The 22,717-nt window shown below is 37.4% G+C and overlaps 1 protein-coding gene across 11 annotated transcripts; it reads left to right on the forward strand.

The window, feature by feature from the left end:
* The first annotated feature begins 3,006 nt into the window (after window positions 1-3,006).
* On the forward strand, window positions 3,007-21,880 carry LOC108981226 (pre-mRNA-processing factor 39-like). 11 transcript variants are annotated; one of them, XM_035694457.1, is made up of 14 exons: window positions 3,007-3,075; window positions 4,258-4,709; window positions 7,268-7,377; window positions 8,677-8,906; window positions 9,516-9,683; window positions 10,113-10,479; window positions 10,972-11,115; window positions 11,852-12,004; window positions 12,078-12,194; window positions 17,864-17,944; window positions 18,051-18,200; window positions 19,018-19,317; window positions 20,475-20,591; window positions 21,556-21,880. In XM_035694457.1, the coding sequence occupies exons 2-14, from the start codon at window positions 4,259-4,261 to the stop codon at window positions 21,658-21,660; spliced, it is 2,493 nt and encodes an 830-aa protein (XP_035550350.1). In that variant the 5' UTR covers window positions 3,007-3,075; window position 4,258; the 3' UTR covers window positions 21,661-21,880. The 11 variants fall into 11 exon arrangements, with proteins under 11 accessions (XP_035550350.1, XP_035550348.1, XP_035550352.1 ...); XM_035694455.1 differs by having other exon boundaries at window positions 3,056-3,075; window positions 4,216-4,709; XM_035694459.1 differs by lacking the exon at window positions 3,007-3,075 and adding an exon at window positions 3,086-3,239 and having other exon boundaries at window positions 4,216-4,709; window positions 20,478-20,591.
* Window positions 21,881-22,717: the final 837 nt, after the last annotated feature.

Raw genomic sequence — 22,717 nt, forward strand, 5'->3', positions numbered from 1 at the left:
ATTATTTTGTAATTTGTCCTCTTTGTTTGCGTGTGCGCAAAATAGACAGTCATCCAACGTGATAAAGTGACCCTCATGATCTTCTCCTCCGAAAAAGACACACACAGACTCCAATGTATCAAGGATTGAGATCTTCTTTTTTACTCACATTTCTTTGAGGAAAAAAATGAATAAGAACATCATGATCACCATTATGGTTAGAACCATGTTGATCTTTTTTTGGGATTAGAATTTTTTTTTTTTTTTTAAATGATCAAACCAACTGATTACGTACGTAGTGAGTGACATCGACTCACAATCATAATCCATTTTCTTTTACATTTTTTTCTTGGGTTGGGATCGAAATTAATCCTCCGTTAAACTTTCTATTGAATATACAATTTCTTCGTTAAATCAAAGTGCTTAAGAGTTTTTATATGAAAATGGGTTATCTGATCTTTACGATAAAGATCGTTCCTTTAATAAATAACTAAGTAATGACATGGACTAGGGCAGGAGTTTATTTTTTATTTTTTTTGGTTCAATTCGAAACTTGGGAAATTGGATTCACCTAAATGGGTTTTCGGATTTCGTAACTACCCGTATCTGGATGTATATATGGTTATTGTTGTAACATGTGACTCATGTTGAGTGAAATACGTATACAGAGAAAGCAGGTTGATGTTGGAAGTAAAGCGAAGTGAAGTGAAGGAAGTGTAATGTATTGAGCAGAATGGTGCCATTTTTCTTTTGAGCTTGTAATTTATTGTTTTATTGCCAAGGACGATTAATAGGTTGGAAGTGCAGGGGCATTGCCTCTGTGGTACGGTACAGGAGTATTATTAAAATTTTTTAATGCATCTATACGACTAGGGTTAGTATAAATATATATGATGTAATCCTATTTTTAACAGTTAGTAAAAATTGAGCTCTCGCTCACGTGGATGTAGGCATACTGCCGAACCACGTTAAATCTTTGTGTTTTTTTTGTTTTCTCTTTTTTACATAATGTTCATCATAAATGCCGCAAGTAGCACAACCGTTATATATCGTGAGTTCTGGATTAATGCCCAAATATCGTAATCGGTTATATTTAAAAAAAATACTTATATATTTAAAGCAATGTCGTTTGATATTTAAAATGATGTTATTTTGTGAGACTTGTTGGCATCGACTAATAGGTTTGCAATCTAACAATATGAAAAAGCGATAAAAGTTAAGATAAAGATAATTATGTAAGACTTGTTGAAATAAACAATAAAACCTAAGTAAACAAATGATAAAAATTAGTTATGTGATTTTATCTTTGTCTTCACTCATAATTGTTAATTCGATAGTAGTACATATATACTTACTAACAAAACTAATTCAAATTAATAAGTTAACTAGTGCAAAACTTGAAAAGATAAGTGTAAATAAATAGAAAAAATTAGGTAGTAAATTTATCAAATAGCTTATAAAAAGAGACCAAGATATTTTCTTGTCTTTTATGATATGTGAAAAAATAAAAATGTGAGATTTTATTAATGATAACAAATAAATGTGAGTATGAAAATATTGTTGAAAAACTAAAAGAAATTTAGACAACTAAATATTAAGTTAGATTTTTGAAAATGTTTGGGAGGAAATTATTTTTATATTAGGACATATTTAAAAAAACCATATACCAAAGCAAGTTTTCTAAAATTTGGATATCGGATCATATGCCAAATATTCTTTATAATAAATAAGCTAAAATTGTCATGGCATATATGGATATTCATAATTTTATTATAAATCATGCATTGAAGGATCTTGATTTCAAACCACGACGATGACGATGATTATCTACCTCCCAAAAGCATGGAGGACGAAGAATACTAAAGCATGCATCAATCAGAGATATCTATTGAAAATTCTATGAATTTGATGCGTAATTGTATTACTCTTTCACTTATGGATTGTTCAATTGATTTTTTTTTCATTATATTTAAAAATCCTATTAGACTCTTTTCGTTGTGATTTGATTATAAAATTTGATTTCCATCAAATATATAGTCATAATTTGTGAAAAATAAAACACCATTTTATGTTATTTATTCCTCAAAAAATATTTTTTTAGTTTGTTTCCAAATAAATACAATATATCTAAAAATATTTTAGACATATGATTACCTAAATAATTTAATAATAATAAAACTTATTACTGTAAATTCTGGGAGTTGTTTGGATTTAGAAATGAGTTGAGATGGTTTGTGAATTGTAGAATAAAAATTGAATTATTTATTATATTTTATGTAGAAATTTAAAAAAAATTATTTTGAGATTTAAAAAAAATAATTATTTATTATATTTTATATAAAAATATAAAAAATTTATAATTATGAGATGAAATAAATTGATATAAATTTAAGTGAATTTTAAATTCAAACGAAGCGTAAGTTATATAAATCTTAAAAGTAAAAGCTATATTTTACAAACAGGTGTTGCTAGATACAAACGAGTTCGTGCACTATATCGTGTACTAATGATTTTTTTTTATTTAAAAAAAATGAAAAATTTTTTTTTGAGAGAAAAAGAAAATCTCTTATATCATAAAAATTATTTTTATTTTTAATTCATATCATTTCATTAAACATATATATTACATATCAATATTGATACACAAATTAATACACAAACTTACTTGAAATAAGATTTTTTCTTTACAATAATCCCATGCACGAAGTCCTAGAGTAGTATTTAAAAAGGGCACTGCTATGAGTCCTGAATTCGAGACCCATTTTGTGTCCCGAATAGGTATTTTATTTTTTTTGTTTTTATGTATTTTTTTAATCATCATAAATATTTAAAAAAAAATAAAAAAATCACAATATTATTAAAATATTTTTTTAATCATTTAGTAAAAAAAAAAAAAACAAACAAACATTCGGGAGTCGGGACACAATTTGAGTCCCGAATTCGGGACCCAAAGCATTTCCCATTTAAAAAGTAACTGTTAAATGACAAACTGACAAAGGCACGATGGCAGCATGGCTGAAGGCTGAAGGCTGAAGCGTCGGTTAATGATAAACTGATGAAGGGTATGAAGGCTGAAGCGGCGTCGGTTTAACGTAGGTATTTATAACTACCTCTTCTGTCTTCTACGCTTTTCTCCGTTCGTCCGTCTTTCACACTCACAAGCCCCGCTCCGAACGTCGAACCCTAAAGTACTGAAAAACCCCTTACACTGTCTGCCGAACTGCTACCACCATTGCCGCTGAGAGAGCTCCATTTCAGAGGTATCGGTCTCTTTCGTTCTGTATTTCTCTCTCTATCGGTTTTATCTCCCTCGGTGTCTATCGGAAGCTTGGCTCTTGACTCCTTCGGAATCGGTGCCAGCCCTAACAACTTAATTATAATTTTCTATTGTTAATTTAATTGATCCTCTTCCCCGACATTCCATGCCCTACTTCTACTGCAAATTTTACAAAACATCGACACAAAACCTTTGGAGCCGAATCCAAAACTCTCTGCAAACGACATCGTTTCTCATGTTCTTTTCCTTAGGTGCTCCATACTACCCATTTCTCTGTCCTTCGGTTCAGTTTCGGACGGTTGCGGTTTGAATTATAGTTTGGCGTTGGAAACGAAACCTTATATGTATTGTTTGGTTTGAAAACACGGTCACGTGAATTTGTGTATGGATCTGAACCACGCACGTTGTTGTTACTTTATTGTAGTCTTTTTTGGTCGATCCTTTGGTGCTAGTTTTATGTAGCCTTGGCTGTTATGTTTCTGTAGGTTGATTACCGATCGAAAAAAAGAAACGTTTCTGTAGATTGGTTCCATTTGTTTTATTTTGAGTTCAAATTCAAAATATTCACAGTCGAGGAGTTTTTTTTTTTTAAGTGAAAACATAAAGAGAGCCGAGTAAAGAGTTCCTTGGGCTTGCGTTGCTTTTGTCACAGGCTTAAAATTATAGCTCAAGCTTGGTTTTATTGAAGCAACTCAGTAAGCAGACTTAAGGCTAACCCCATCCCTGGTTTGGCCTACTTTATTTGATTTAATACTTGCATATCCCATGAACCAGTTATGTTTGCCCCTCACCTTCTTAGCTGCCCCCTCCCACAACATCCTTTTACCTTCTGAGTTAATTTTTAATATGGTTACTGGTTGATAAAAAAAAGAGAGAAGAATTGAAGCAAGAACATGCAGTATGGGCGCATTTGTCGTTAAAATTGTTAAGAAATTACAGCTTTATGTTATTTTTGGCAGTCTTGCAATGTTTGCTAACAACTAATAGTCTGTGCATCAAAGCATGGGAGACAGCGAAACAGTCGTATCTGAGCCTTCTGCCATGATGGACTATACATCCACTGGCTATTCTGATGCCAGCTCAAATGTTGTTCCCAACACTGGGGCTTCCCCTTCTGAAGCTACTGGGGTTTTTTCTGCATCTACTGCACCGGCTGATATAAGTTCTGCTATTCGTGGTGGTTCTGATTTGGGAGATGGAAATGTACATGGTACAGATCCTGATCCCAATATACAAGAAGCACATGTGATTACAACATCTGAAGCTAACCTAGCTGCTGAAGTTGCTAATACTAGTGAGAAAGTCACTGATCTGGAAAATGCTGCAACAGAATTCTCTCAAGCTGGTGGTAATATATCATCTCTGAATGGTACTGATGGTATAAGAGTTGAGAATGGACATGTTTCAGATCATGTAGGTAGATCTGCGGATGAGCAACAGTTTGATGGTTTTGGTATGTTTTTCCGTTTGCACTTTCTATACTTGTGCGTGATGATGTGGTTTGATTATTTGGGCAGTTTTAGAATGCATATTATTCAGCATGGAAAAGCTGTTTCCAGTACATCATACATACTGTTTATAACAACATTTTATTGCAGTTTGAATTGTAGTTTAGTGCTGGAAACAAAACCCTATATTTATTGTTTGGGCTGAAAACATGGTTATGTGAATGTGTATATGGATTTGAACCATGCGCGGTGTGACAATCCTTTTAAGGATTTTTTGTCGTCATTATTTTATTACATGGGAAGTATATACTCTCACTATTCTAATGTATATGGGGTGCTTTCCTTTTTTGGACAGTCCTAAAGTATATTGGAGCTAAAGTATTAATATACCTTAAAAAATGTACTAATCAATCAATGCTTATAAAAAAAAGTATCAATCGATTGACTCAATTAACTTGGCGTTATTAACTTTTAATTTGAACTTGCCTTTTCTATAATTGAATTCACCATTTTTGGGTTGAACACCTCATGGGTGCAAACAATCCTTTGGGGTCACACCCTCTGGTGAAAAGCAAGTGATTTAACCAGTTTTGTATAGGGAAACTTTTGAGGGTGCGGTGCATGGGACCGGAGTTTACTCTGCAGGGGTGGGTCCGAAGGGCCCTGCCTTGGAGAGGTTCCCGACATAAAAAAAAAGAAGGAAAAGAAACAAAAAAGAAAACTCATTTGGTCCATGGGTTTTGTAATTTTGGCAAAACACTCAATAGATTTTAAGAAGACATCAATTAGATCCTTAGGTTTTCATTTTAAACCAAAATGATCTTCTGTCCACATGACATTAATGAAATTAATATTACGCCATGCCAGCACAAAAAACAATTAATATTATGGTTATTAAATTGCCATCGTAAAAAACTATTTGAAAAATTAAAAATTAAAACCTAAAACTAAAATTAAATGAGGTAAAACTAAGATTTAAAAAAAAAACTAAAACTAAAAATTAAAAACAAAAACAAATATTCAACTACATAACAAAAATGAAAATGAAATAAAAATATTAGATGGGAGGGGTAAGCCTCTTTACTCATGGCAAGTGTTGGTCTGCACTGTGTAAGGCTGGATTTTGGCCGTCCCCTATTGAAGGGGCCGCCATCCATGTCCATTGACGTGGGAGTGGATGTGGCCATTGTGTGTGTGTGTGTGTGTGTGGGGTTGGGGGGGTGGGGTGTGTGGCTCGTATCCAACCACATGTAGGATGGAGGCATCCCTTGCATTGGGTGGATTGAAATTATCACTTGTGTGGGTGGAGGCCTCACCGGTAGGCTCCCCCACGCGGTTTGGTGGTCACACCACATTGCCACAAGCGAACTTTTTATTTTAATTATTTTAATTTTTAGTTTTAGTTGTTTAAATGTCTTTTTTTTTTTTTTTTGAGTTTTGGGTTTCTTTTGTTTTTCTGTTCAAATAGTTTTTTAATATGGTATGGCCTGACAAGGACTTAGAGATTGAAGGGGGGAGATTGTAATAAGGTGGATTTGGTATGGATAGTAGTGAATGGGATCCCACATTGGTTGAGAAGGAAGAATTCTTGTCCTTTATAATGATTCCAAAGGGCTCCAATTGTAACATTGATTACTCCTTTTGGAGAATAGGCCCAAATGTGGCTTGAGCTTCCTTGGGTTTTTATTCTATATGACATTACTTAGACATCATAGATGCCCGGATACTCTTTAGACTCATGATGTGATTTTGCTTAGGTGATGTTCCAAATTCGAAACTCCAAACATCATATTGCTTCTTCCTATTAGGTGATGTTTGGATGCAAGAAGCTTTCATGAATAGTGTAAAGTGTTTATAATAGTTGTAAAAACTGTTTTAGAGACTGTTTTGTTGGAGTTCTTAAAAGTGGTTGGGACCCATTGAAATTATGTTTGGATGTAAAATTTTTTTAGCGAAGTTTATGGGATGATATGATATATAAGTTTAAAAAGGGAAAAAAAAGAAAAAAGAGTACAGCCACCATGGGTTGCCCAGATTGAGCAACTTGTGGTGGCCAAATAAACTTGGGCGGCCCATCGCTAGAATTTTTTTGCCACCACGGTGGCCCAATCTGGGCTGCTCATGGTGGTCAGGTTGGTGCCTGCTGTTTTTTTTAATAAGAAGTTTTATTATGACAAGTAAATAAGCATAGCCCAAGTACACAGGAAGTATACAAGCGGAAACACCTAAATACAAGCTAAGAGCTAAGAGCTAGGAAAAGCTAAAAGAAAGTCATTATCCCCATTCAATACCAGAACATTCGCTACAAGAATATTATTTGGAGGTTGCTTTTTTAAGTTTTCATGTTTTTAGAAAACTTGAGGGGTTTTTATACTACAAGTGTTGTATGCCTTGGAATGGAAACATCTTTAACTGAAAAATCCCCTGACTTTAGAGGGGATTTCAGTTGTCAAACATCCCCTTAATGTGTCCTCTGCTGTACTTATATTCTTGCTAAATCTCTATGCAGAGTTAAATGAATAATTTCTTAATTGTATTTAATCCTTTTCCTTTTTATTCGTAGTACCAGCTGTGTCTGCTGAAGAAGATCGACTGTGGAACATTGTGAGGGCTAATGCTTTAGATTTTAATGCATGGACTTCCCTAATTGAAGAGACCGAGAAGGTGGCGCAGGTATGTTTGCATTTTCTTGCATTTATGATGAATCACTTTGTTGATTATACCAATCTTTATCTGTTTTCTATTTGTTATTTGGTGTGATGAAATTAACCCTAGGGGTGGTAAGGGCCTTGGGCTTGGTGGTATGCTCACTCCATGTCTAAGGTTCAAACTCTTGGGTGCAAACAATTTCTATGGCCCACGTCTTATCAATTAAAGGCTGATGATTTACTTGATTTGTACGATGGGGACACATTACACGGGTAATGGGTTTAACTGGGTAAAATCATGTTGTGTTTGCATATTAGGGATATCTCATCATAAAAGAAATTGTGTGATGAGATGTTCTCAACAAGTTGGCTGTTAACTTTAATGTGCTTGTTTAATATGCATGCTAGTTTTGGAAGATTTTACTTATCAAAGAAAACTCTTACTTATAAAAAAAAAGTTTTGGAAGATCTATGGTTTTCCTGTCAAAAAAGTATGCATGCTAGTTTTGGAACAAGGTATAAAAAGATGGTCTGTATTCTCTTTACTTGCCTAGTGCCTTACATTAACTAGTTGGTGAAGATCTAAGTGTCTATTAGCAAGTTACCTGAGATGCACATTTTTTGCTTTCATATGCATTTTTGTAATAGGAATAGATATGTACTTATGGCTTTTAGAAACCTTTCTACTTTACTTTCCTTAGAAGCTTATGTCTTAGTATGTTCTCACCCTTTTGTTTGATAAAAAACTCTATTTACATGGAATGTGAAAGGGGTAGAACCTTTGAGCATTGAAACTTCGTTTTCCTTTATGGAGCAGATGATATGCTATCCTCTACACCTCCTCCCATCCTCGTAGAATACAAGATATTGAAAAAAAGAGGAAAACATCTCCATTCCCCAATCTTGGGGTTCTGTTCGGATGAAAGTAATGTTCCAATGTCCAGTGTCATTAAAATGTCATCGTTCTTTAATCAAGAAGTCTTATGGGGCTGTTCCTGCTGTTCACAGCACGAATCTTATTTGAAAGTGTTTGAATGTGCTAAATTTGGGTTTGCCTTTGTTTAGATGGGCTTCTTTTTTGGGGTTTACAGTTTGCATTATATGCATACCGGTGGATGGGTAAGACGGTTTCTTTTTGAAGTTTTTGTTATTATTTTTAGAATTAAGTTGTGTACGTTTTTCATGAGAATTCTCATGATATAATTTTTCAGAGTGATAAGCATCTGCTGTTTCTGGTCATCTTCAGACTTTTGTTTTTGACGTTATTGCCCTATGATTTATTATTTCCTGGTGGAAATAACATCTTCATCTCTGCCTGGTGCAGGAGAACATTTTGAAAATCCGAAAAGCTTATGATGCTTTTTTGGCAGAATTTCCTTTGTGTTATGGTTATTGGAAAAAGTATGCAGACCATGAGGCTCATCTAGGCTCTGTTGAGAAAGTAGTGGAGGTTTATGAACGGGCAGTACAAGGAGTGACATATTCGGTGGATATTTGGTTGCATTATTGTATATTTGCCATTAGCACATACGGGGATCCAGAAACCATCCGTAGGTAATATATTTTGGTTTGGCTCATTTTTTTCTTAATCGACATTGGTAGATCGTTATTGCATGGCTATAGTGTTTATTGCTGCTAACATCATTTCAGTATGCCTGCAACAGTGATTCTCCACATTTATGGCGGAAAGGTTTGATGAGAATGCACTACAGAAATGCTTTTTTCTAATGTGCAAAGCATTGATTTGATGCTATTGTAAAGGTGTAGCTGTTTTAGGTTCTTATTCAGTTTTTTGGCCTCATATACCCTTTCTTTTGTCTCCTTTTTCTCCAAAAGCCTGTGCCGTAGTCATATAGTTGTCATTGAAATATGGCTATCTTTAACTTTGACGCTGAGGTTCATCAATATGCAAATTGCTGCTGGGAAGATCTCGTCAGGTTAAGGGCTAAGATGGCCTCTATCACTGCTCCATTTCACGGACATAAGTATGATTTTTTTTCAGGAAGGTAAATGCAGCGTTTGGAAGTGATATGCTGTTAACAATGAATTGTTTCTTCTCCTTGACGTTCTGACACTGCAACCATTTATGGATGTGCTTGGGTTAAATGAATTGGTGTTCATACTTGTAGAATGACAGTTCCTATTATTTATATGGTGTTTCAGGCTCTTTGAACGAGGATTAGCTTATGTTGGAACAGATTACCTGTCATTCACACTTTGGGATAAATACATCGAATATGAGTACATGCAGCAAGAGTGGGGCCGTCTTGCTATGATTTACACCAGGATTTTGGAGTATCCAAATCAACAATTGGATCGCTATTTTAACAGGTGATTCCCTGAATCCTTGTACATTGCATTTTATATTTATTTGTCGAACTTGTATTGCTTAGAGTTGGCCTTGGTTCCTTGAGTTTGCTTTATGTTTCATGGAAGGCTCTTACGTATGTTTGGTGCCGCATTCAGCAAATTTAGGGTGGTTGGATGTTTTTGGAGGAGATTCTGTATAATTTCTGGTCAGATAAAGCACTGTTTTCCTCACTCCTGAAACGTATTTTTTTCTCGGTTCACTAATATTTGCAATTGATACCAAACTCCGATTTATGAACATAACCTGCCTGTTCACAATTGCTGATGTTGTAATCTTCCATATATGTGGCTTGATTACAACATATTCATACCTCTCTTAGGAGCCCATGATACACACAATATTTCCTTTTTGAAGTGTTATTTACATTCCTGATACTAATGGTGCTACAGCTTCAAGGAGTTAGCTGGAAGTCGACCTTTGTCTGAATTAAGGACAGCTGAGGAAGCTGCTGCTGCTGCAGCAGCAGCACTTTCAGAGGCTAGTGTCCAAGCCAATGAGGGAGAGGTTCATCCTGATGCTACGGAACAATCTCCTAAACTTGTAAGTTCTGGCTTAACGGAGGCAGAGGAGTTGCAGAAGTATATCGCCATCAGAGAAGAGATGTATAAGAAGGCTAAAGAGTTCGATTCTAAGATCATTGGTTTTGAAACAGCAATTAGGAGACCCTACTTTCATGTGCGGCCTCTAAATGTTGCAGAGCTTGAAAATTGGCATAGCTATTTGGATTTTATGGAAAGGGAAGGAGACTTTAACAAGGTATTTGAGTTTATGTGCTTTCTGTTTCTCTGGTTTGTAGTTTTGTTGTCCTTCTTGTAGATATTGAGTCACAGTTAAATAATATCTGCTGCCCCATTGTATTATTGGTTAAGCATTGGATGAAACAACTTTTTTAATGGGAAATTGAACTGAGACCAAAGCATGTGCCTTCAATTTGGTTTCTTTTTTATTATTATTTTTTTTAATTTTGATGAGTAAATGAACATATTAATGGTCTGGCCTATAGTATCAAATTGGTTTCTTTAAGGTTAAGTACTTCAAACCCTCGTTTGTCAGTGGATGGACCGGGTTGATGATGTGCTTGTATTGTAAATTTTATTCTTAAAGTTCTAATGCTATGCATGCAGGTGTCCTTATCTTGTTAATCACCTGTCCTGTCAGACAAAGGGGGTCCCTCCCACATTTTTGAGGGGCCTCTCTGTTCTACTGACAGAGTATGATATTCTTTCATTTTTCTTCCATGTGAATCAGGTGGTCAAGTTATATGAAAGATGTTTGATTGCATGTGCCAATTATCCCGAGTATTGGATGCGTTATGTTTTATGCATGGAAGCTAGTGGAATGTTGGATCTCGCAAATAATGCACTTGCTCGTGCATCTCAAGTGTTTGTCAAGGTAGCATATTTTTTTATAAGAATATTCTTCATTGAGACATTGGGAGAGAAGTGAAAAAAGGGAAGCTCACTTCCCTGCCTGTTGTTTGGTAGGAGGGAAGGATTACCTTTACTTATTAAAAAACATGATATGTAGTTTTACCTTTATGCCACTACTTAAGTGGTTTAAGATGGAATTAAGCTGAAATTTAACAACTTTTATAAGAAGCTAGCTTATAGCTATCCCTTTTACAACTGTCCTGCTGTTGGGCGAATTGGTTTTGGTGGGTCTGCACTAGTTATGTCTCTCCCTCCTCCATACTTCCCGTGCCCTTAAGTCCACCTACTTAACAAATCAATTTCCCTTCTGTCATTGCTTCCTCCTACCCTTTCCCATCCCTACTTCAATCCCTTCAAGCAAGCAGTGCAAGGATGGACGACATATTGGTTCCTTTTCCCTTTCTTTGTTATTCATATGAATAGACTGTGGGTGAGAAGACCTTTTCGGCCATCAGATGTGTGTGTGTGTGTGTGTTTGTGTGTATTTATGTTGGCCTTTCAAGAACTAGTATTATCTTTTGATTATAGATAATGAATAGATTAGATTGTTTGCAAACGAGCTTACATTGCCGTGTCGTTTCAGCTTCCAATATCAGCATTAAGCCATGAGATAACACAGTTATCTATCCCTTCTCTCTTTTCTAAATTTAATTACATTATATATGATTTCATTTTTTTTTCTGCCAAAATTATAACAGAGACAACCAGAGATTCACCTTTTTGCTGCTCGGTTTAAGGAGCAAATTGGGGATATACCTGGTTCTCAAGCTGCCTATCAACTTGTTCATACTGAAATCTCTCCTGGTCTCATTGAAGCAATTATTAAGCATGCAAATATGGAATATCGGCTGGTATGTTGGGTTAGGAACGTTGTTTAAGATAATCATGTTACATTTTTTTAGCCTCATTTCTCTTTTATTGCAGGGGAATCTGGAAGATGCCTACTCATTGTACGAACAGGCCATTGCTATTGAAAGAGGAAAAGAACATTCACAAACATTACCGATGTTGTATGCACAATATTCTCGGTTTGTATACATGGTAGGTTGGGCAACATGTTTGCCTGTTTGTGTGTTTTCTGTAGTGTACAGGTATAATGTTTTTGGTGCAGAATTAGATCAGGTCTTTTTGCTGGAAAATCCACTTTTTGGGTTTTTGAATGAGAGCAGGATGGGTGTTTGTAACTTCAAGTTTGGATGAGTAACAAATTGTCCACACTTGTGGCGATTTAGAAGCATGGATACTTTGAAGCAGATTGTGTTAGAATCTAAAACTTTTACAGTCACGGCAGTAGGCAACTTCATTCATATCACTGAGGAGAGCTGGAAAGTATCGAAGGAGCTGTCTCTGGGGCTGTATATGCTCAAGTGGGTCATCAGATTGCTGGAGGGCTGTGCGTCATGCGATAAAAAGGAGTTTTATGCCTCTCTAAGGGACGGTAATAGAAGCTTTATAGCCCAGAGATGTTCTAACGTGCATGGGCATTTTATGGAACTAGTGGAATATGGAGTTGGTGGCAGACAAAGTTTTTTTATTCATGCCGGAAGAAAGGGAAGGTAGGGGTCGGAAGAGATTATCGGGCATTAGATGAGAAGTTTGGGACAATTTGGTGGTTGGAGGTAACGCAGGGCACAACAGAGGGAGGATGGGCTCTGGCCGAATGGAGGAAAGTTATGGAGGTAGGAACTTGGCTTTGGTTCCTACAAGGAGGTGCTAAGACAGTATTGGACCCAACTCAGAATAGGGGAGGAGGAGATTATACGGATTTACCGCCAGCGAGAGTGTTAGGCACGATGAAGGCACAACGCATTGCAGGCCCACTTGCTGCTCGGTTGAAAGGAGGTGGTGGTGTCAGGCACGATCGAAGTATGGTAGAGGGGGATGTCCGTCATACATTACGGGGAATGAAAATGCAGTTGGATGATTTGTAGGAGAAAGTGAATGGTTTAATTTGAATTATAGATAAAGGAAACGGTACGGGCTTGGGCGTGATCTTCTCGGATAGGGGCCTGGGGGAATTAAATGAGGAAGCCACTCAAAGGGCTCAATGTCACAACCCACCATCGGGCTTTGATGGGGCTAAGGGGAAACAAAAATTCGTGGGCCGCTCTATTGGGCCGCTACATGGGCCCCATATTGGGCATCAAGTAAGGGGCCGAGACAAAGGGAAAGATAAGATGGAGACGGGCCTCGATATATCTCGATCCATGTGGCGGGTTTGTGGCTAACGTGGAAAAGTAGGGCCATCGGCTGCCGGCAACCAACTACCCACGCCGAAAAAGCTCCAGATTGACTCGCAACAAGCCAACGTAACGCTGCATGTGAATCAAATGGAGAAAAAGTGTAGAGGGAGGAACTGTCGGCATAGTTGGTAACAACCACAAAAGTGGGTCAAATTGAAAACTCACTGTCCGGCGGTGGTTCTTTGGCTCCGAGTGGACAAAAGGTGACGATGGAGTGTAGGGGATGTCTAGTGAAGGAATCTCAAGGGGCCTCACCTCTCCCGAAGGAATTGCAGCATATCGGGAGTGTTATGGAGGGGAGTGATGCGATAACGTCTGACATTGGGTCCTTGGCCCATAATGGACAGAAACCGACGATGGACTGCATGGAATCTCTCACTGGAGTTTCAGGGAGCAACACCTCTGGGGAAGGTACTGCATTAACTTAGGGAATGTAGTGATGATTGTGAGGGTAAACTACGGATGCTGATCGCTACCTACGAATGTTGATAGCTACAAATGCGGACCAAGACTGGGAGGGTAGGTCTCTATTTTCTGAAGGAGAAATGGGGGACTTGATGGAATTGCAGTGGGCACCAAGGGAGGGTATCGAGGCAAATGAACCCATTCCCTTAAAGTCTTTGCCATTGTGTCAACCTAGATCGGTTTCCTCTGACTGGATGCTACGTAAGGTGAAGGAAATTCAACATTGTGTGGGGAATAAGTGGGAAGGTTTTGAGGAACGATTTATGGCATTGCTCACAACCATTGAAGAAAGACATGCTCAGTCTAAGAAGTCATGTTCCAAAAAGCAGAGGGAGCTAAATAGACTGACATGGTCTAGTAATTATGAGGGCAGCTCAAGCAAAGGAAAATCCAAAGGGAGGGGGTCGAAAATTTCTTTATGAAGCCAAAGATTATATCGTGGAATGTCCGAGGGCTTAATGAGGAAAATAAGTGACTTTGGATAAAAAAAATTGGAGATTACATTGGGGATTATATAGTGGCATGTTCTTTTAAAAATGTGGAAGATGATTTTATGTGGGCTTTTGCATTGGGGAAGACTTTTATTGGATCCAATGTGGAAGATGATTACATTGAGGATTTTATGTTTTTTGTGTGTTTTTTATTTTTATTTTTTTAATGTTAAAGAAAAAAAAATACACCGATGCACTAGCGGTAACATTTTTAACCATTTAAAAAAAAGATTCTAATACACTAGTTACTTTGAGGGGGCAAAATGATGGGGCTAACTAGCATTATTCCTCTAATGGAGGAGTTATAGGAGATAGGGAGGGTTGAGGAGAGTCGGCCACTATCTATGGAGGACGCAGAAGACAGAAGTAGTTCTAGCACTTGAGTGAATTATCTTATTGGAGGAGATTTCATGGCGCCAAGAATCTTGAGCATTGTGGCTAAAAGGAGATGGAAGTACAAAGTTTTTCCATAGAGTGGCCAATATACATGGGAGGACTAACAACATTGAGATGTTAAATATTGAAGGTGCTGTGTCAATGGAGCTTCCAATGATTCAAGAGCATGTTGCTGTTTCTTTTTTAACAATTACTTACTGAACAGGTGGTGTGGCAGCCAAAACTCAATGGATTAGCATTTGAGACCATTGAAAATCAAAGTGTTGCCTGGTTGGGGAGGCCTTTCGATGAGACACAGGTGTATGAAGTGGTGAGAAAGATGATCAAAGACAAAGCACCTGGTCCTGACGGTTTCTCTGTAAGATTTTTCCAATCCTGCTGGGAGGTGGTGAAGGATGATTTGATGAAAGTTTTCCAGGAATTTTTCTCATTTGGCAAGTTTGAGAAAAGTCTCAATGCTACTTTTATTGCGCTTATTCCCAAGAAGCTCGGCGCTTTGAATATTAAAGATTTTCGGTCTATTAGTCTTGTGAATGGGGTGTATAAGATTATCTCCAAGGTTTTAAGCAAGCCGCTTGGGGGGAGGTATTGGGGAGGATTATTTTCAGACCCCTAAATGCCTTTCTAAAAGGAAGACTAATATTGGATCCAATGCTAATCACTAATGAATGTCCATATAGCAGATTAAAATCAGGAGAACCGGATGTTCTATGCAAATTGGATATGAAGAAGGCTTATGATCATGTTAACTAGGACTTCTTACTATATTTGCTTGAGAGGTGTGGATTTGGGAAGAGATGGTGCTCATGGATAAGATATTGCATCTTGACGGCGAGGTTCTCGGTTTTGTTGAATGGCAGTCCAGTTGGTTTCTTTACCAGTTCACACAGTCTAAGATAGTGATCCATTGTTTCCACTTGTATTTGTCATTGTTATGGAGGCGCTTAGTTGGATGATGTCCGCAATGGTTGACAATGGCTTTTTGGCAGGATTTTCGATTGGTGACCCCCAATCAGAGCACTCTTAATATCTCTCATTTATTGTTTATTGTTTGTAGATGACACTTTGGTATTTGGTAAGGCAGACCAAAATCAGATGCATTACTTAAGGGCTCTCCTACTTTGCTTCGAAGTTATTGAATGTGAATCTATCCAAATCGGAGTTGGTTCTAGTTGGAAATGTTTGTCACCACCAACGTTTGGCCAACAATCTTGCATGCTGGTCTCCTCATTTCCCATGAAATACCTTGGTCTCTCTTTGGGGGCCTTTTTTAGGGCTAAATCTATATGAGATGAAATAATAGAGAAGGTTGAACGCAAATTGGGAGGTTGTAAGGCATTATATTTGTCAAAAGGTGGTAGGACCACCCTAATCAAGAGCACTTTGTCCAATTTACTAACTCACTTCTTATCTTTGTTCCCAAATTCGGCTAGTGTGGCGATCCAAATGGAGAAAACTCCAGCGTGATTTCCTTTGGAGTGGGTTGAGGGATGAGTTTAAGTTCCACTTGGTCAAGTGGGATAAGGTTTGCTCTCCAATCTTTGTACCCCTAGGGGTTGTCTCAAGTCGTAAAGGCCTTGGGCTTGAGGGAATGCTCCTCTCAGGCTCAAATCCCCTTGGGTGCAAACAATCTAGGGCCTATGCGCCCCCGGGATTAGTCAGGATGCTGTTCTCAGACACCCGGTGCCAATAAAAAAAAAAAAAATTCTATGGGTGGGTTGGTAATTAGAAACTTGAGGGTATTCATCGGGCCCTTTTTGGGAAATGGTTGTGGCACTATAACATGGAAATGAAAGTTTTATGGAAGTTGGTGATTGATCTTAAGTACGGATCTATGTGGATGTGGTGGTGGTGGGGGGGGAGGGAGTACTAGGGAGGTACAAGGGGCGTATGGTGTGGGAGTTTGGAAGCACATACGGAGAGGTTGGGGGGTGTTTGCTTGACACACTAGAATTGTGATGGGTGATGGATCTAGAATAAAATTTAGCATGATTTATGTGTGGAGAACAAGCCCTTAAGGACACATTCCATACATTTTCTAGAATTGCGTGTAATCATGAAGCATCAGTAGTGGATCTAATGGAGATGTCCAGAGGCTTAATCCAATGGAACGTGAATTTTATGAGAGTGGCACATGATTGGGAAGTGGACAGCTTTGCTGATTTCTTCAGAACTTTGTATGCCATGAGATTGAGCACCCAGGGAACTGATAAGTTGTGGTGGATACCCTTTAGAAAAGGTGCTTTCTCAGTCCGCTCCTTCTATAAGACCCTCATTAATCCGCAACACAATAGTTTCCCATGGAGAAGTATTTGGAGAAACAAGGCGCCTCTTAAGGAGAACTTTTTCACTTGGACAGCTTCTTTGGGCAAGATTTTGACTATGGATAACCTATGGAAACACCGAATGATTGTCGTGGACTGGTGCTGTATGTGCAGAAAGAACAGTGAGACTGTTGATCATCTTCTACTACATTGTGAGGTCTCTAGATCACTATGGGACCTAGAGATTAGAGTTAGCCTGGGTTTTGCCTGCTACGGTAGTTAAACCCTTGGCCAGCTGGAAGAATTTGGGCGGAATTCCACAACTCAAGACGTGTGGAAGATGGTTCCTATATGTATTCTTTGGTGCCTATGGAAGGAACGAAATGATCAGACTTTTGAAGATAAGGAGGGAACATTGTAGGAGATTAGATTGTTCTTTGTTAAAACCTTGTTCCTATGGGCGGGTGTTGTAGATTGTAATGGACTAGATTTTCATGATTTTCTTGTTTCTATCTCTCCCTCTTAACTAGGTGTGAGCACTTGTATACCCCCTATGTACTTGGGCTATGTCTATTCTTATTAATAATTCTTTTTTTTTACCTATAAAAAAAAATGCTTTTGGTTTGATTGATTCTTTTATTTTTATTCCTTTTGATTGCTGACTACTTGTGCAGTTTAAACTTCAGAGATTTTGTGGGTTTTTTTAGTCATTATCAAAGTGAACACTACTAAAAATAGGCGTATTGTTTTCAAAATTCTTGGACATTTGTGGAAGTGATTATTGATCAGAGATATTTATCCGCACCTTATATTATAGCTGATGTCTCTCATTCCCCCGATTCTAATGGTAGATTTCTGGTAATGAAGAAAAGGCTAGGGAAATTCTACTTCAAGCACTTGAGCATGTGCAACCGTCCAAACCACTTCTTGAGGTCTATAGTCTCTCTCTCTCACATGCAGACGCACACTGTTTTCCAATATTCTCTCAATAAGATTCTTTTAGCTGATATGCTGCATCTGCTTCCATGGTGCCTGCAGGCTTTAATACATTTTGAGGCAATTCAGTCCTTACCAAAGAGAATCAATTATCTAGATTCGTTGGTTGTTAAGTTCATAGTTCCTGACCTAGAGAGCCCCAATGTTGCTGGTCCAGCTGATAGGGAAGAGCTTTCTTGCATTTATTTGGAGGTAAATTTGTTTGGCATTTAGATGAGTGGAGTTTTATGACTTTCCAGATATAACTTGTTGAGTGGAAAAGATGAAAGGTTATATTTTGTTTGTTATTGAAGATTTCAGTTGGCAATTTTCCAGCATCCCTTTTTCTTTAAGAAACTAATTTTAAGAATGGAGTAGAGGGTGACATGAGCTATAGCTCCAAGGCACCTCCTCTAATTGTAAAATTAGATGAAGGGTGATGGTTAAGGTGCATCTATAATTTCCAATCTAAAAAAAGAAAAAATAAAAAACAGTGACGATTCAAGAAATCTCTTCAGAATAACCACTGAAAAAAATCTGCTTGTATACTACTGGCCTGGGCCCTGCGTGATAGTTACTCCTAGCAAAACAAAAACCCAGAATTTTTACCTATTTTTTGTTTGTCTTCTCTCCGTAGCTTTGAATTGAGACAGTTAACAGAAATTCCTCTCCAGCAGTGAATCGTGAATATAAAAAAAATTCTAATTGATTGTTGATTGCATGCTTCAATGCTTTTACCTTGCATACAGAGTTTGATCGGGTCAGGTGGGTTGGGTATATTATTAATGATAATGTGCATTCTTCAAGCTTAAGCCTCTTATCGTTTAACCCCTTTTTTAGTTGTTTTAATGGAGTTTGTATATTCTTGTTTTTAATGTCACTCTTTAAAGATAGGATTCCAGTTTTGGAATTAGTTTGCATCTAGGTTGAATGTCTTCTGGCATCACAAACACCAATTCCGATCTTGATATTCTTTCTGTGAGAAATGAAACTTGCCTCAAAGTCTCATGTGCCTACCTGGAATTTTCAGTTTCTGAATGTCTTTGGGGATGTACAATCCATCAAGAAGGCTGAGGATCGGCATGCTAAGCTTTTCTTGCCTCATCAGAGCACTTCAGAGTTGAAAAAACGCCATGCAGAGGATTTTCTAGCATCAGATAAGGCCAAAATAGCCAAGTCTTATTCTGTTCCTTCACCTGCGCAGTCCTTGATGGGTGCATATCCAAGTGCACAAAGCCAATGGACTGCTGGTTATGGTTTGCAGCATCAAGCTTGGCCAGCTGCTACGCAAGGACCAGTTCAACAGTGGGCCCCTGGCAATACACAACAGGTAGATGCGATTCTTCACAATAATTTATGTACATATAAATATATATGTTATTTATCATGTGCTGGTTGAGGGAAATCTTTGACTTTTTTGCTAGATTTTCCACATCACAAGAAGTTCTACTTCACAGTTTGGTTTTCGTTGTTTCTCATTGATGGGTTTTGTTCATTAAGAAGTATTTTGGTGTAACACCCTAGTCCCACGTTGGGAAAAGGTCACATAGAGTGGGTAAGTCACATTGTGGTGTGGAAAATGGTTCCTACATGTGTCATATGTTGTATTTGGAGGGAACCCCTAGGAGTTGACTCAAGTGGTAACGGCCTTGGGCTTAGGAGTATGCTCCCCCCAGGTCCAAGGTTCAAATCCCCTTGGGTACAAACAATCTCTAGGGGTCACACCCCCTGGTGAAAAGCCAGCGATTTAGCCAGTTTCGTGTAGGGAAACTTCTAAGGGTGTGGTGTACGGGACCGGGGTTTACTCTGCAGGGGTGGGTCCAAATGGCCCTGCCTTGGAGAGGTTTCCCGGCATAAAAAAAAAAAAAAAAAAATTGTATTTGGAGGGAAAGTAATAATAGAAGTATCGAGTATCGTGAACAGACATTAGTGGAGCCCAAAACTTTCTTCTTCAACACTCATCTTGACTTTACCCTAGATCTAAAGGAGCGATGCGTGAAAGTATTGTCACATGCCCAATGTATCAGGAATTTTGGTTGTTCAGAATGTATTTTTAATCTTACCACTTTGTAATCAGGCATTTCTCTTGTATACGTCCTGTGCACTTAGGTTGCGCATTTTGTTTTCATCAATAAAGTTTTTGACTACTTACCAAAAAATTTCGATCTTAATATACAGGAGACTGTATGTGAACCGTGTGCTTGGTTCATTCAAGATAAGATGAGATCTTTCTACTTTTTTTTCTAGATTAAAGGTGCTTATGCTGTTTTAATAGCCATTGTTTTGTCGGCTTGCTCGTGCATACAAAGGGTTGTTTCCTGTAATCCAAAACTTTTTAAAGACCTTGATTTACAGCACGCTGCATGCAGCATATAGTGGTTATGGAAGCAGTTACTTTGGCTATTATTTATAAAAAAGGTTCTTTTTATAATGGCTACCTTGATTTATTATGGCTATTATTTATAAAAAGAACCTTTAAACTTACAGCAGGCTGCATACGGTGCATATAGTGGTTATGGAAGTAGTTACACTAATCCACAAACGGCAGCATCAGCACCACAAACTGCCGCTTATGGGGCTTATCCTACTACATATCCTGCGCAGGTACCTAGTATTACTTGTCATGTGTTGTGGATCAAATTCTTACCATATTTTTTTTTGGCTGGCTGCTTATTGATCACTTTTTAAAGTTGGGTTACATCTTGACGACCTCTTTTTGATATTGCATTGGAATTGTCTTTGTTTTTCTTTTCCTATTTTATTTATTTATTTTGGGCCTGAGAACCCATATTTTTAATGTTTTTGTTTGTCGTTTCTTTTCAATTATTTCTTTATAGCCACATTGGAACTGGTTTGTGCATTTTGAAGTCTCCACAAAAGAAGTTGAGGTCTATTGCTAGTCCACAATTGTTTTTGAGTTATAAACTTGTATCCTTTGAATAGGTTTCTCTCAAACTTCAGGTTGCCATTGTTGTAGGCATGAGTATTTAAACTTGTGTCTCGTGTACCCGAGTTTCACCTCTTGTTTTGGAGTATGTAATAATCATGGCAAACAAAAAAGCATCATGATTCCTGCAGAATCAAGTTTGTTCGTATATTTGACAGATGAACTTCCATTTCTACCCAAATTGGTATCTGTCTTCATGTGTAATGTGTGACACCTCCACATACCTTTCAGAATGTCCACACCTGAAACTGCAAGTCCAAGTTTAGGACTCTCCCCTGATATATTTAATTATTTATGCAGCTGTGTGGGATTTAAGAAATGTTTCATCTCTATAACTTCCCCCGACAACCCATTGGGGCTTGTATAAAGACACTATTGTGATACCCCATATGATATGAATAAGGGTAGGTGGTGTATGAGATTCCACATTGTTTGGAAATGAAAAGTTCTTGTTTTTTATAAGGTTCCAATGAGGTTCCAATTGTATCATTGACTAGTCATTTTGAAGTATAGGCCATGGGGTTTGGGCTTTCTATTAGAGCATTACAACTATGAAGTTTGTTGTTTTTCTCTACTTGTTTGCCATCATCTCTACAGCTGAATGTTTGCCCATAATTTCAGCAGGCTTTCCCACAACAAAGTTATGCACAGCCCACTGCAGTAGTAGCCGCCCCACTGCAGCAACCCGCGTCAGTTCCGCAGGCCTATTATGGGAGTTACTACTGAAGCGGCCAAGTTAATTGTTGAATTGTGGCATGGTTTTGGCATATGTAATCAATTCTTTCGTTTGTCTTGTTGGTCTCTGCATAGACTGGCCCGTACCATTGGTTTTTTTTTTTTAAGACATGGGTATGGTGTTGCTGTCAAAGAACTATCAAGGGAAGAGAGGCCTCCGTCTTAGCTGTGTTTCATGCAATTATATTTGATGCCCCTCACTTGATCTAAATTGTTACCATTGTTGCGTGCTCTAACTAAAGCACAGAGCAGTGACTCGGATTCACGTGCGGCTGATTGCAAAGAGAACGGCAATGAACAATGCTACTCATCATTTCAATTATCATCATTCTTCCATCATCCAATGATATGGTATTAGATGATTGAAAATTATTTATTATATTTTACTTATGAACCTATCATCTAATGTCACATCATAGGATGATGAGATGATGATGAAAAAATAGATGAATAGATTTTTCCACATGTTTTGAAGGTAATCAACCATCCATGTGCTTGTTAGTGAGTGGTGCAAAATTGACCAAAGATTAAGGCCCCGTTTTGTTTCACAGATGATTTCAATTCATCTCATCTCATTTTAACATTCAAATACAAACATTTTTTAATTCTAAATTTTTAATTTTTTCATCTAATTATTACAACTTTTTCAAACTTCTAAGCAAAACAAAAAAATAATTCAATTTTTTTAAATTTTAAAATAAAAGTAGTATTAAAAAATTATATTCTAATAACATATTATAATATTTTTATTCAGTTTTTTCTCTCATTTATCAAAATCTCATGAAATAATTTTAGTTCAAATTATTTCACTATTATTCATAAACTATCTTATTACTATTTATATATTTTTCATCTTATCTATATAACCATACGGTGCCTTATGCCATATTCAACTGTTAAAAAAAAATGAACACAATTGGCATCAAATATAGCGACAACCTGAATAAGTCAATTGTAGATGAGTAATGCATGTTTTGTGCACTCTTTGAAAAAAAAAATAGAATAGATCCTTTTTATGCAAGTTTTACTAGTCCACATAAAATTGCGC

The sequence above is a fragment of the Juglans regia genome, chromosome 10 (assembly GCF_001411555.2).
Source record: "Juglans regia cultivar Chandler chromosome 10, Walnut 2.0, whole genome shotgun sequence".
Lineage (NCBI taxonomy): Eukaryota > Viridiplantae > Streptophyta > Magnoliopsida > Fagales > Juglandaceae > Juglans > Juglans regia.

What these genes read in the sequence shown, in the direction of transcription:
- LOC108981226 (XM_035694457.1), top strand. Translation starts at nt 4,259, where the DNA reads ATGGGAGACAGCGAAACAGTCGTATCTGAGCCTTCTGCCATGATGGAC. An exon ending in TTGGATCGCTATTTTAACAG is followed by an intron (nt 9,684 to 10,112) that starts GTGATTCCCTGA and finishes ATGGTGCTACAG; the next exon opens with CTTCAAGGAGTTAGCTGGAA. An exon ending in CAAATATGGAATATCGGCTG is followed by an intron (nt 12,005 to 12,077) that starts GTATGTTGGGTT and finishes CTTTTATTGCAG; the next exon opens with GGGAATCTGGAAGATGCCTA.